This window comes from Trachemys scripta, chromosome 1 (genome assembly GCF_013100865.1).
Source record: "Trachemys scripta elegans isolate TJP31775 chromosome 1, CAS_Tse_1.0, whole genome shotgun sequence".
In the NCBI taxonomy this organism is placed as follows: domain Eukaryota; kingdom Metazoa; phylum Chordata; order Testudines; family Emydidae; genus Trachemys; species Trachemys scripta.
In genome coordinates, this window is record NC_048298.1 from 218,589,640 (window position 1) to 218,601,887 (window position 12,248).

At 39.4% G+C, this 12,248-nt stretch overlaps 1 protein-coding gene across 2 annotated transcripts in view; it reads left to right on the plus strand.

Moving 5' to 3' along the window:
- The window catches only part of ANOS1 (anosmin 1), a 182,228-nt gene that overhangs the window by 104,008 nt on the left and 65,972 nt on the right, over window positions 1–12,248 (plus strand). For both annotated transcript variants that reach the window (XM_034757339.1, XM_034757345.1), the window contains exons 3-4: window positions 5,080–5,142; window positions 8,714–8,936. In XM_034757339.1, coding sequence (XP_034613230.1) covers window positions 5,080–5,142; window positions 8,714–8,936 — 286 coding nt within the window. The remainder of the gene's footprint in view (window positions 1–5,079; window positions 5,143–8,713; window positions 8,937–12,248) is intronic.

Below are 12,248 nucleotides of genomic sequence, written 5' to 3' on the forward strand. Positions count from 1 at the left end.
ATGTGTTGTAGACCTTAATGAACACTGTTATTCTTTGGATGAGTCTGATCACTCTGGCAAGGAGTTCTATGGTTGGGATCCCGCCACCAAAAATGGTCTATTCTCAGTACCAGATAGTCACAACCTACATCTTTTCAGAGACTTTGTCGCTGTGGAATGCAGGTGTCTTACAGGTGGAAGACAATTTTGGAATCATTTAGGTCCCAGCTCTTTACAATATCTCTAATACAATACCTTAGAGGTGTGGAAATGGGTACGATAACTGATGCTAGAAAAGGGAGTTATGCTTAAGCAACATTTTGGCATGACTGTTTTACTCAGTTACCTCTATGGGACAGTAAGATGCTTCATACAACAAATACAAAATGAAGACTTTTCCCCCTAGAGTAACTAATAGACTGTCATTTAAAAATATATATAATACCAGAAAAGACTTGCAATGCACTATGTGTGAGAGTTTGAAAAGCTCTCTGTTGGCTTAATTTTGTTCCCGCTGAAGTTACAAAGGGCTTGTAGCTGGTTTTCTTGTCCCATGAGAATTTTCGAGATTTCAACATTTTTCCCCATCCCAAAGCATGATGAAAAGTCAAAATCTCGAAACATTTTATGAATTGATATTTTAAAACTCGTTTTAGAATAAATTACTTACAATTTTAAAACAAAATGTTTTTGAATCAAAACATGAAACTTTCTTTTTCAAATGTCAAAATGGAATGTTTCATCAATTTTAAAACTATTAAAAAATTATTGGGTGATTCATCATGAACATTTTTGACAAATCACCATTTTCCACCCAAAAACATTTAGCTGGAAAATTCCCAACCAGCTGTAGTAAAACCCAGAAATAAGCCAATGCTAAGTAAGCATTTTTGAAAATCCCTTCCTACTCTGTTCCCTAAATATAGTAAGTATTATAGGCCATACTTTTTGTATGGGTATTTGTATTAATTTATATTTAAAAACTCTGCATCAAATAAATTCTTTTCGTAGTGAAGAGTGTCCCCTACCATAATTTTAAAAACACGATAAAAGGATTGCAAAACAAAACTAATGAAAACAGCAGTAATTCATACAACTCAACCAGTGACAAGAGCTTAACATTATTCCTGAGTATATGTAGTCATCATTGACATAGTTTATACCTACATTGGTTTTGAAAGAAACAAGATACTGGGATCATTTCAGTTATCATTTAAAGCAGGTAATGTGTTGAAACATGGCAATTGTTTGACAGTTCACAGCAACACTGTAAAATAGACTAGAATAGGAAAGGAAAAGCCAAGTTAAACTACAGCAGATTTTAACATAGGGATAGTGCAGTTATCCAAAATGGAATTTAGCAAGGCCAGCAGGTTAACACCTTTCCTCTTATGAAGAGTACCAGTGGGCCTCTAATGACCACAGGTGGTTAGGGCCTCAGTTTTATCTCTCATACAAAACATAGCCGGATAGCCCCCTCCAGCAGCACAATGCGCCCTAACATCATGCTGGAATTGGTTCAGTAGTAACTCAGAGGGAACAGTGCCATCTACTGACTGAATCATCAGAACCACTTCCTGCAGCAGCTTGGTATATATTGGTGGTCTGTCCTCCAAGTACTGTACTTAGCTTAGCTTCTGAGAGATGGTGGTATGGTTACAGGTGACTTTTTTCTCCTTTATAAGTAAAATAGTAAAAATCAGCAGAAAACTGCTTCCTGGCATAAATTTTGCCTTATCCTGGAAGAAGGATTTTCAGAATCCTTTTACAGACACACATTTACAATAATCTGGAAAACCAGGAAGTGTTTACTTGCTGGATAGAATACTTTTCCCATGAGTGTTGTAGGCCTTTCTTTGAAATTCTTTTTATTGGCCAGAAGAATTGTATATTCTCCTCACCAGAATGAAATCTTGTCTGAAGTCCACTGAAATCAATGGAAAGACTCCATATGACATCAGTGCACTTTGGATTGGGCCCTTGGTGACTTTCAGCAAAGTGTTTGAAATGTGTCATCCGGATATTTAATTTCAAGACACACATACTTTGTTCAGATATTTTCTGAAGAGTTGGACATAAAAAGCAAATATTGCCTGCCACTGCTAGTGACAATGGGTTGACTTTATTTAAATATTCAACATGACATATTTTATATCTTACAGTATCTTCCTGCCTAGGCATTATTGATTGAGGGCTTGATCTTACAAGACTTTCATTTGTCAAATTCCTGTTTTTAGGGGCGAATCCTCAGCTGAGTGCCTAGCTTGACTGGATGCCCCACTTTGGGCACTTCTTCACCAAATGTGGATCAGAATCAGTCTTTTGCAGAACACACATAGATAAACAGCCTATTTAAAGCCTATATAAAGGGAGAGGGGGGACTTTATTTAAATATAATAAATAAAATGCAGTTCAGAAGAGTATTTGTAATGTAAACCAGAATAGAATGCCTTACTAGAAATTAACACAGGTTGGCCACTATGAGACATATTGATTCCTGTCATGAGAAAATCCACAGGAGAGATCTAAACAGAGAGAAATATCTGTACTGTTCTCCTCCCTGAAATTTGGCCCTGAACATTGTCATTAATGGGGTAAGGTTTGCCCTCCCTACAAACAGCACATGAGATCTCAGGGATGGTCTCTTTGGTTAATGCCATGGACTGAAATACAAGAGAGCTGGGTTCAAATCCTAGCTTTGCCAGGGACTTCCCATGTGACTTTGGTGCCTCAGTTTCTCACTTGTAAAATGGCAATATCAAGACTTATTTCCTGGTGTTGTTATGAGGCTAAATACACATTCATTAATGTGAGTAAGACACCCCTTTGCTATGGTGATGGGGGCTACATAACTGCCTATATGAAGAGTATCCTAAATCCTGGGTTATCAGCAGAAGGTCAGGCCCATCTGCACTTTGTTTCTCTGCTTCTGGTGACTCCTTCACCAGTACCCAAGCCATACAACTCCATTGAAGCTGCAGAGTCATGGTTTCTTGTGCCATCAGTTACTCCCCTCCTAGGCTGATCCCCATGTCAGAGAGGACCTGAGTCAGGCCTCCCAACCTACTCCTTGCCACTGTCCTGTCTCCCCCAGATCCTCAGGCTAAGTGGAGGGGCCGTGCCATAGAGGCAACAGCGCCTTCCTTTCATGTGGGAAGAGTATGAGGCACACGTGGAAGATCCCTTTTGTATGTAGATGGGGGTCTGGTGTTATTTACTAATGAAAGCTTTCTCTGGCTCTGCAATAACCAAGCAAGAATTAGGAAAAGGTATAGGGTTATTGAAGTCAATGGCAGAGCTCCTATGGAGTCAGGATTTCACCCATAGTGTCTTCCCTCATATACCACTGTAAATCAAGACTAACTCGATCAAAGCCAGTTGAGGTTGTAAAACTGGGGTGAGAGCAGAATCAGGCTCAGACGTATGGCACTTATAGCACAGAAGCAAGAAAACTCTGGAGTTCATTAAATTGACGGAATTTAGTGAAAACTTTAAAAAGTAGCAGTCTATATGCTAAAGTGTATCTTGTGGTTATTAAACTGCCAGAAGCTGGGATTAAAACACCAACACACCAAAATAGGAAATGGGTGATAGCTATATTTCATTGTTGTAGCCCCTGTGACTAATACTTTTATGATTTTTTTCCCACCGAATTCACAGTTCTCTTTCATTAATAGGAAAAAAAGGCAAATCTTGTTTCAGTGCATTTAGTTTTTTGCCATGGCACATATGTACAGTTATGCTTAGATATAGGTTATATGTTTATATTCATTTCTAAATTGTGTAGATACACATGGTCCTATGAGAGCCACTCTATTCAGTCCCTGTGAAATATCTGGAACTGGTCACTGTCTGAGACAGGATACTGGGCTAATGGACCATTGGTCTGATCCAGTGTGGCCATTCTCATGTTCTTACATTAAATTCTTGATTCTAAAATAAAATGCAATATGTATTTAAGGAATACATGTGATTTTAATGCGAAACTGTACATCAAGGGCCTTATTCTCCAGTGTAGCAGCTTTCCCCTGTGGCCAGGGATAGTATATGGAATTTACTCTCAGCTCTATTAGTATTTTCCAAGATCTTTTGCCTTAAAAATAATTTTAAAAAACACCCTCAAAATAAGGAAGAGTCAAGATTTTAGGAGTGGCAAATCTTTTCCTTTCTCCATGGTAATAGAGGGTCCCAGACAGCCTGACTCTAGTTTTGCTCTGGTGTATAGTGTGGGTCAGGTTTGGGGATTCTGTGCTGGGGGTCTGCACATCCTGCATACCATGGTACTAAGCTCACTGTATATGTAGGGGGAGGGAGGGATAGCTCAGTGGTTTGAGCATTGGCCTGCTAAACCCAGGGTTGTGAGCTCAATCTTTGAGGGGGCCATTTAGGGATCTGGGGCAAAATCAGTACTTGGTCCTGCTAGTAAAGGCAGGGGGCTGGACTCAATGACCTTTCAAGGTCCCTTCCAGTTCTCAGAGATAGGGTATCTCTATTTATTTATTTATTATCCCTGTATGGTGGAGTTTGAAGGTGAAGAAGCAGTGGTTTGGGATTGATGAATCTGCTACTACATGACCATTGGGCCTTGTCTCTCACAAATGCATAAAGAACAGTGATGAGAGCTCTGCTACTGCTACTCCATGGTCTCAGGAGGCAGGATTTCTTCACCTCCCAGCCTGGTAGAGCTCATATGCCAGCCTACTTACTAGATTAAGCACAGGAGACAAGGGTTAGTTTGCAAGAGCACGATAGACAATACCGGTTGTCTCTAGGCTCCATGGAGCAATCCAGTGACATGGTGTTAACTGTTCTTGGTATCCAGGTTCAACACAGCAATTAAGGGGATGGCACATACACAGACAAGGATACTGCCTAGTACAGTGAGAAATATTGGAAACATTTCCTATAATCTAACAGTGGTTCAAAATGACCTTGATCTGAAACTATGACACAATCTTATCCTCAGGAGAAGTAGTTTAAAGAAACCTATTATTAACTTCCTATGTGTCAAACAATCAATAAAGGCATAAGGTCAGCTATGAATGTTACTTTTTCCTCTTACTGACATGTCCCTTTTCTCTTTTTCATGATTTTCCCCAGTGCCTGGAGCCCTGCAAAGAATCTTGGGACTTGAAGAAAAACCATTGCCAAAGTTTCTGTGAGGTAGGTCAGCCCTGAGGCATTCTTTCTCACTTTGTTCTGGCTGTCTCTTTCATTTGTACTACTATGGAGGTTTGCACTTTAAGGTGACAGCTAACACACACAATCTGTATATGCCGCATTCTCCTGTATTTTGGGAGGATGAGAGTGTAACAATTTAGTAGTTTTAAATCTGAGTAACAAACATTATTTTCACAATTTGTTACTGATTTTTTTATACCAACCAGGTGCTTTCCTCAAGTTGAAACTTGAGTCCCCCATCTAGAACAAGCTTACTTAACTTTACAGATATGAGAAGTTCTGTTAAAATCTCTCTAGCTAGTTGCTATTCCTGCTATACTCCCTTTCATCCCTTCAGGTCCCATGTAGGAAAAAGTGTGTTTGAAACACATCTGAGCTAATATATGAGCTAGAATTCTTTAAAATTCTTGGGTTGATGAAGCAAGACTGAGGGCACGTCTTCATTACCCGCCGGATCGGCGGGTAGCAATCGATCTATTGGGGATCGACTTATCGCATCTAGTGAAGATGCAATAAAATCGATCCCCGATGGCTCTGCCATCGACTCCGGAAATCCACCGCGGCAAGAGGTGGAAGCGGAGTCGACGGCGGCACGGAAGTGGTTGACTCGCCGCCATCCTCACAGCCAAGTAAGTTGACCTAAAATACGCAACTTCAGCTACGCTATTCACGTAGCTGAAGTTGCATATCTTAGGTCGACCTCCCCCCCCAGTGTAGACCTAGCCTGAGGTTTTGTCTGCACATGAAAATTATTCTGGAATAAGGTACAGTGAGAACTGAACGCAGATTAACTATTCCCGATTAACTCCATGTGTGGACACTCTTATTTTGGAATAAGAAAGCCTTTTTCTCATTTATGTTAATCCCCTTCCAAAGTGGATTACGTTAAATTGGAGAAAGTCGGTCTTATTCCAGAACCAGAATGTCCAAATGTCCAGAACAAGAATGTCCAAATCAGGAAGAGTTCTTTGGGAATTGCTATTCTGGAATAACTCCGTAGGTAGACAAACCCTGATTTAGGCCAGGTCTATGTTGGTTCAAGGGAGTGAAAAAATTCATGCCTCCAAATATCATAACTATGCTGTCAAGAGTCCTTTTACCAGTATGGTGTATATTGTTTGGGGAACTGGGTTAGCTACACTGGCTTGCACCTTAGGCCAATATAAGATAAGTATCCACTAGGGGGCTCTGCCACTATAACTATACCCATATAGCTGTATCAGCAAAGTCCTTCTAGCATAGACTAGTTAAATCAGTGCAACATGTTGTGTATATAATCCTAGTTGGTTTGAGAGTGGTTCATATAAATTTATTTATTAGTTTCTTACAGATTTAAACTAAACTGAATTTAATCCAAAATAAGAATTTCTACACATGGCTTTGCACTGGTTTAACTAAATCAGTTTTAAAACATCCTTCCATTAAATTAATAAAAGTCTGTGCATAGACAAGACTTTTGTTTTTGTCTCATGGGGAAGTGTTTTTAGTTTAATCTAAGGTGTTAATTTAACTGATAAAGTTATACTGCTTTAACCCCCCCTCTCTTTGCCTTCCCGCTCTTATTCTGGTATAAGAATGCCTTTTTTGGCTTAGTTTATGTCTCTTGGGAAGGGGTTTAAACTGAATTCAAAAAGGCATTTTTATACCAGAATAAGTTTGTCTGCATGGGGTCAGGTTATACTGGTGTATATATAACTATGTTAGCACAACTGGTAAAACTTCTCTGTGTAAACAAGTCCTTAGATTTCCTTAAACTAAGGTTTTGTCTACTCTACCCTACTACTTTTCTTGGTAAAACACAAAAAACACACCCCTGACCGACATAAGTTTCACCACCAAAAGTGCTGGTATGGACAGTGCTATGTCGGCGGAAAACACTCTGCTGCTGATATAGCTACCACTGCTCATTGAAGATAGTTTAATTATGCTGGCAGGAGAACTTTCTCACACCAGCATAGAGAGGCTACACGGGAGATCTTAGAGTGGCGCAGCTGCAGTGGTACATCTGTGCCCTTATAAGGTCTATAGTGTAGACATAGCCTTAATTGATTTAAACTCATGTACCTTTCTCATGTAGACAAGACCTAAAGTAGTATAAAGTGGGTATAACTTACATACATCTCATAAGCCTCCTCACTGTGGCTTTACATTTCCAAATTTGAATTCACACATTTTGGTTTAAAAGAAAAACATTAGTAGAACACTGCTCTATTGTATTTAAACTGTGCTAGCATCCCTTTTTGATTAGTGGTTTTATGATTGAAGCTAAATTTAGAACCTCAAAGGCCAGTAATGAAGAGCAGCACGTTTAGCAGCTAGCAGAAAAATGAGCTGTGAAACAGATTGGGGAGGAGAAGCCTTGAAGACATATTACGCCTTGAGGGGCTATAAAGTTTTTTAATTAACTAGCTGCAAATTTGTGATGTTTTAGGATTAAAATTAGCCTCTCCTTCCTTCTCACACACACACTCACTGTCACCCACAACCTCACTGCAGAAGATGCCATTTTGATTGAATTAACCCAGACCATTCTCATTTGCAGTGGAATTATGTCAATTTCTCTTTATTCAAGATAACATTTGGAAGCAAAATTTAACTTCAAAGTTTGCAAAGTGTCTACTGGGAAATAAGGGCCTGATTCAGCATTTCTTACTCATGTGAGGATTCCACTGAAACAGTGGGACTAGCAATGTGAGAAAGAGTTACTCACAAGAATAGGGGTTTGTAGAATAGGGCTCCAAAATCATTCTCTGAGAAAATTCATAATACTTTTAGAAGCAACTTTAAATGAACTCCATAAGCCCATTATTGGAACTACAATGGTACATGCCTTTTAACATTTTGTAGCTTTCCATAGAACTGGAACCTATTTTTTGACAGAAGTAGAATTAACTGATCATTGAAAAATCTCTCTCCTTTAAAAAAAATTGACATTAGCATAAAGATGTTGGTAAGTCCCCTCACATCAATATGATTCAACAACCTAATGAAAATATTACTAGTACATTTTGTCTGTGTAATTTGGGGTGGCACTATGCAGCAGGGGTACTGGAATGATTTTTATAGTAGGGGTGCTCATAATGGAAACAATGTATTTGGTGTTTGCTATTACTACTTCAAGGCAGAGGTGCGTGGTAGCACTCCCAGCATTCCTAGTTCCTGCACCACTGCTATGCAATATACTAGGGTTAAAGTGCTATGAAATACAAAAGGAAAAATGCAGAATAATTCCAAAAAGGACTGTTCAGACAATCCTTTCCCTTTGTTTTGTGAATGTTTTCAATCTGTCATGAAGCAACTTCATAGTCAGCTAATATGAGGAAAACAAGAGAAAAGCTGGCAGATAAAAACAATTTAATTCCATAAAAGACAGTGGTCTTGTTTGAGGGAATTCACCATTCTGTAATCTGCAAGCTTTGTTTAGAAGCTACATGGATATGTAAATCCGCAGGGGTAGTCTTGCAAAATTTCTTTCCAAAGGTCTTGGGAAACTTTCAGCATTATTTTTTTTTTCCCACTGAAGACTTGTACAATTGTTTCATGTTCCCTTTAGCCTCTTTTCCCCAAGAAGAACTATGAATGCCTAACTAGCTGTGAATTCCTCAAGTATATCCTGTCAGTGAAGCAAGGAGACTGCCCAGCACCTGAGAAGGCCAGTGGTTTTGCGGCTGCCTGCGTTGAAAGCTGTGAGGCTGACAGTGAATGTTCTGGGGTGAAGAAATGCTGCTCCAATGGATGTGGACATACATGTCAAGTACCAAAAAATCTGTACAAAGGTAGAGATCATTAGGAGGCACTTTTAGTGTGCTAAGTGTTTTAGCCTGTAATAAAGCTGCCTGAAAAACATGACCTTTAAGTTTATAGGGAAGTGTGTGTGTGTGTGTGTGTGTGAGAGAGAGAGAGAGAGAGAGAGAGAGGTGATTGTGAGGATATAATTGTAACTGTAAATTGTTCTTTGTCACTGGAGGTTTTTAAGAACAGATTAGACAAACACCTGTCAGGAATGGTCTAGTTCTCAACCAGGGGTACAACTCGTCTAGATATTTGCCTAGTTTTACAACACACTACATAAAAAGCACTAGCAAAGTCAGTACAAACTAAAATTTCATACAGACAATGGACTTGTTTATACTGCTGTATATGCTATACGCTGAAATGTAAGTGCAGTATTTATATTCCAGTTGATTTATTTTATAATTATATGGTAAAATGAGAAAGCAAGCCATTTTTCAGTAATAATGTGGCTGTGACACTTTTGTATTTTTATGTCTAATTTTGTAAGCAAGTAGTTTTTAAGTGAGGTGAAATTTGGGGGTACACAAGACAAATCAGACTCCTGAAAGGGGTTCAGTAGTCTGGAAAGGTTGAGAATCACTGGTCTAGTTATTATGTAGACCTGCCTTGAGTGGAGGGGACTGGACTAGATGACCTATTGAGGTCCCTTCCAATCCTGCACTTCTATAATTCCCTCGTGGAATCCCTAACAAAGTGTCAGTGAACCACAGAAAGGAGGCCACAGTGAATCTGAATCATAAGCAGAACAAATTGGCCCGTCTATGTAAAGTGTCACTTCATTTTACACAGATGAGAAGAACAATTTTAACAATGAAAATATTTAAAGGTAAACAGTTAACATCACTTAAATCAGATATAATCTTTGTTAATAAGAATCAAGTGGGTAGCACTACCAAGTACATAGTGAGAGATAATCCAATTGGAAAGCAAATGAGTGCTATATCCTGAATCAATGGCCTTGATATCTTACAGATAAAGCAGTTAGAAAATACTAACAAAATACATATAAGCAGTATTTCAATACTTGAAGAAGCTGAGGAAACAAGTTCTATTAAAATGTTTTTAATTGCTTTGATTGGAGTCTTGAAATTCTGAGAAGAAAGTTTTCCTCATCATGCAACAATAGGGTATTATAATTTATGGAATGATTGGCTCTAAGAGTGACTCGAGATTTTAATTTGTTAACAATAACTTTTGTTCACTTAAATATTCTTAAAGTGTGAATCTAACACTGAAGAGTAACTGTATAAAAGACACTTTCTTTTCTGTATATTAAAAGTCAATTCCCATTACTTTAGTGAGAAAATAAGAAAATAACAGAAGTGTATACTTCTGTTAGGACTGTCAAGGACATTATGAACAGAACTGGAACAAATCAAGCCCAAACTACCCAAGTCTATCTAGCTTGACTTTCTAAACCCAGACAGGGTTAGCAGTTAGAAAACTCTTTTGATTTACTTACATAAACAGAGCAAATTTGATCAGAAAGTTTCCGAAGCACAGTAAACTTGGAACCTAGAAAGGCACTGTATGTAAAGTGCTTTGGGATGACCTGCAATAAGAGCTTGATCCAAAGCTCATTGAAGTCAATGGAAAGATTTCCACTGGTTTCAATGGTCTGTATATAATTACAAGACTTTAATACATTATTATAACATCACATATTAATGTGCAAAAGAGTATTAAAAATGAATGATTTAATTAACTCATTCATATTCTTTTTGTTGCAAATCACCAAAAAGTGGTGCTAAAGTAATAGAGTATCTGTATTGCATGGGAGCAGAAGTTTACAGGACCAAACCTCAAATGTGATATTATTTAGTAAGTTTAATTGAGGGCATTCAAATGTATTTTATAACTGGGTCATGTGTGGAGTGGGGTGGGGTGCAGGCTAAATTAAAGGGATGTGTGTAGGGGACAAAGCATACATAGGACATGATATGCTGTATGAATGCAAAAGGAGAAGTTTGGTCTAATTATATACTTGTAGCACTAACATTCTGCTCCAACATCTTATCAGTTATCTTCAGTAGGTATTTGCTTGTGTTACATAGGGAGGGCAGAACCAATGCTCTTCTGCTTTCTCAGCTGATGAATTCAGATAATTAGCCCTTCAAATTGTCTTCCTACAACAAGGAACAAGATGGAGCTGGGCAGGCTTGCTTTTCATTTTCTCCAAGGACAAATGACCTCCCTGCCACTAGGAAGAGCAAAATCGGCAAGCGTGACTAAGATCTAGTGAACAAATCTAATACTCATGCTAATCCTTTTGACAGCACTCATAGCCAGAAAATGAACTCAGATTGAAACTAAGAGAGTCTATGGGCTTGTCTGCATTATTGGTTATGTTAGTATAACTTACGTTGCTCAGGGGTGTGAATAAACCACCCTACCTGAGCGATGTAAGTTACATTGATCTAAGCACCAGTGTGGATGGTGCTGTGTCGACAGGAGAACTTCTGCTGACATAGCTACTGCCTTTCGTGGAGGTGGATTTATTGTGCCAATGGGAGAGAGCTGTCCTGTTGGCACAGAGCGTCTTCTCCAGTCGCGCCAGAGAAGCACAGCTGCATCAGTGCTGCTGTAGCACTTTCTAGTGTAGACTAGCCCTATGCAAGTTGCTCTAGTTTCACCGTTGATCAAGCTTTGGAAATTGGTAATACACAGAAAAATTTAATGAAAACTTTTAATTAATTTAATATGCTGTCACAGTTCAGGGCAACTGCACCTGTATTTCATGTCCATGGTCCAGTAAGGGCATCCACTTTTAGGCTTCTGGATCCCAGCTGTTACCTGTCTTGGGCAGATACTCTTGTCTCTCTCCCTCCTGACTGGGGTAATTCCAAGCCATATAGTTTCCTGCCCACACTGTGTTATTCCAAACAAGCAAGACTGCCTACATAGGCCAGCATCTGCACTTTGCTTAGTCTTCTAAGGCAGTGTTTCTCAAACTGGGCCTGCCGCTTATGTAGGGAAAGCCCCTGGTGTGCCGGGCTGGTTTGTTTACCTGCCCCGTCCTCAGGTCTGGCTGATTGCGGCTCCCCCTGGCCGTGGTTCGCTGCTCCAGGCCAATGGGGGCTGCTGGAAGCGGTGCGGGCCGAGGGAAGGATAGCTCAGTGGTTTGAGCATTGGCCTGCTAAACCCAGGGTTGTGAGTTCAGTCCTTGAGGGGGCCATTTAGGGAACTGGGGTAAAAATCTGTCTAGGGATTGGCCCTGCTTTGAGCAGGGGGTTGGACTAGATGACCTCCTGAGGTCCCTTCCAACCCTGATATTCTATGATTCTATGATAAGG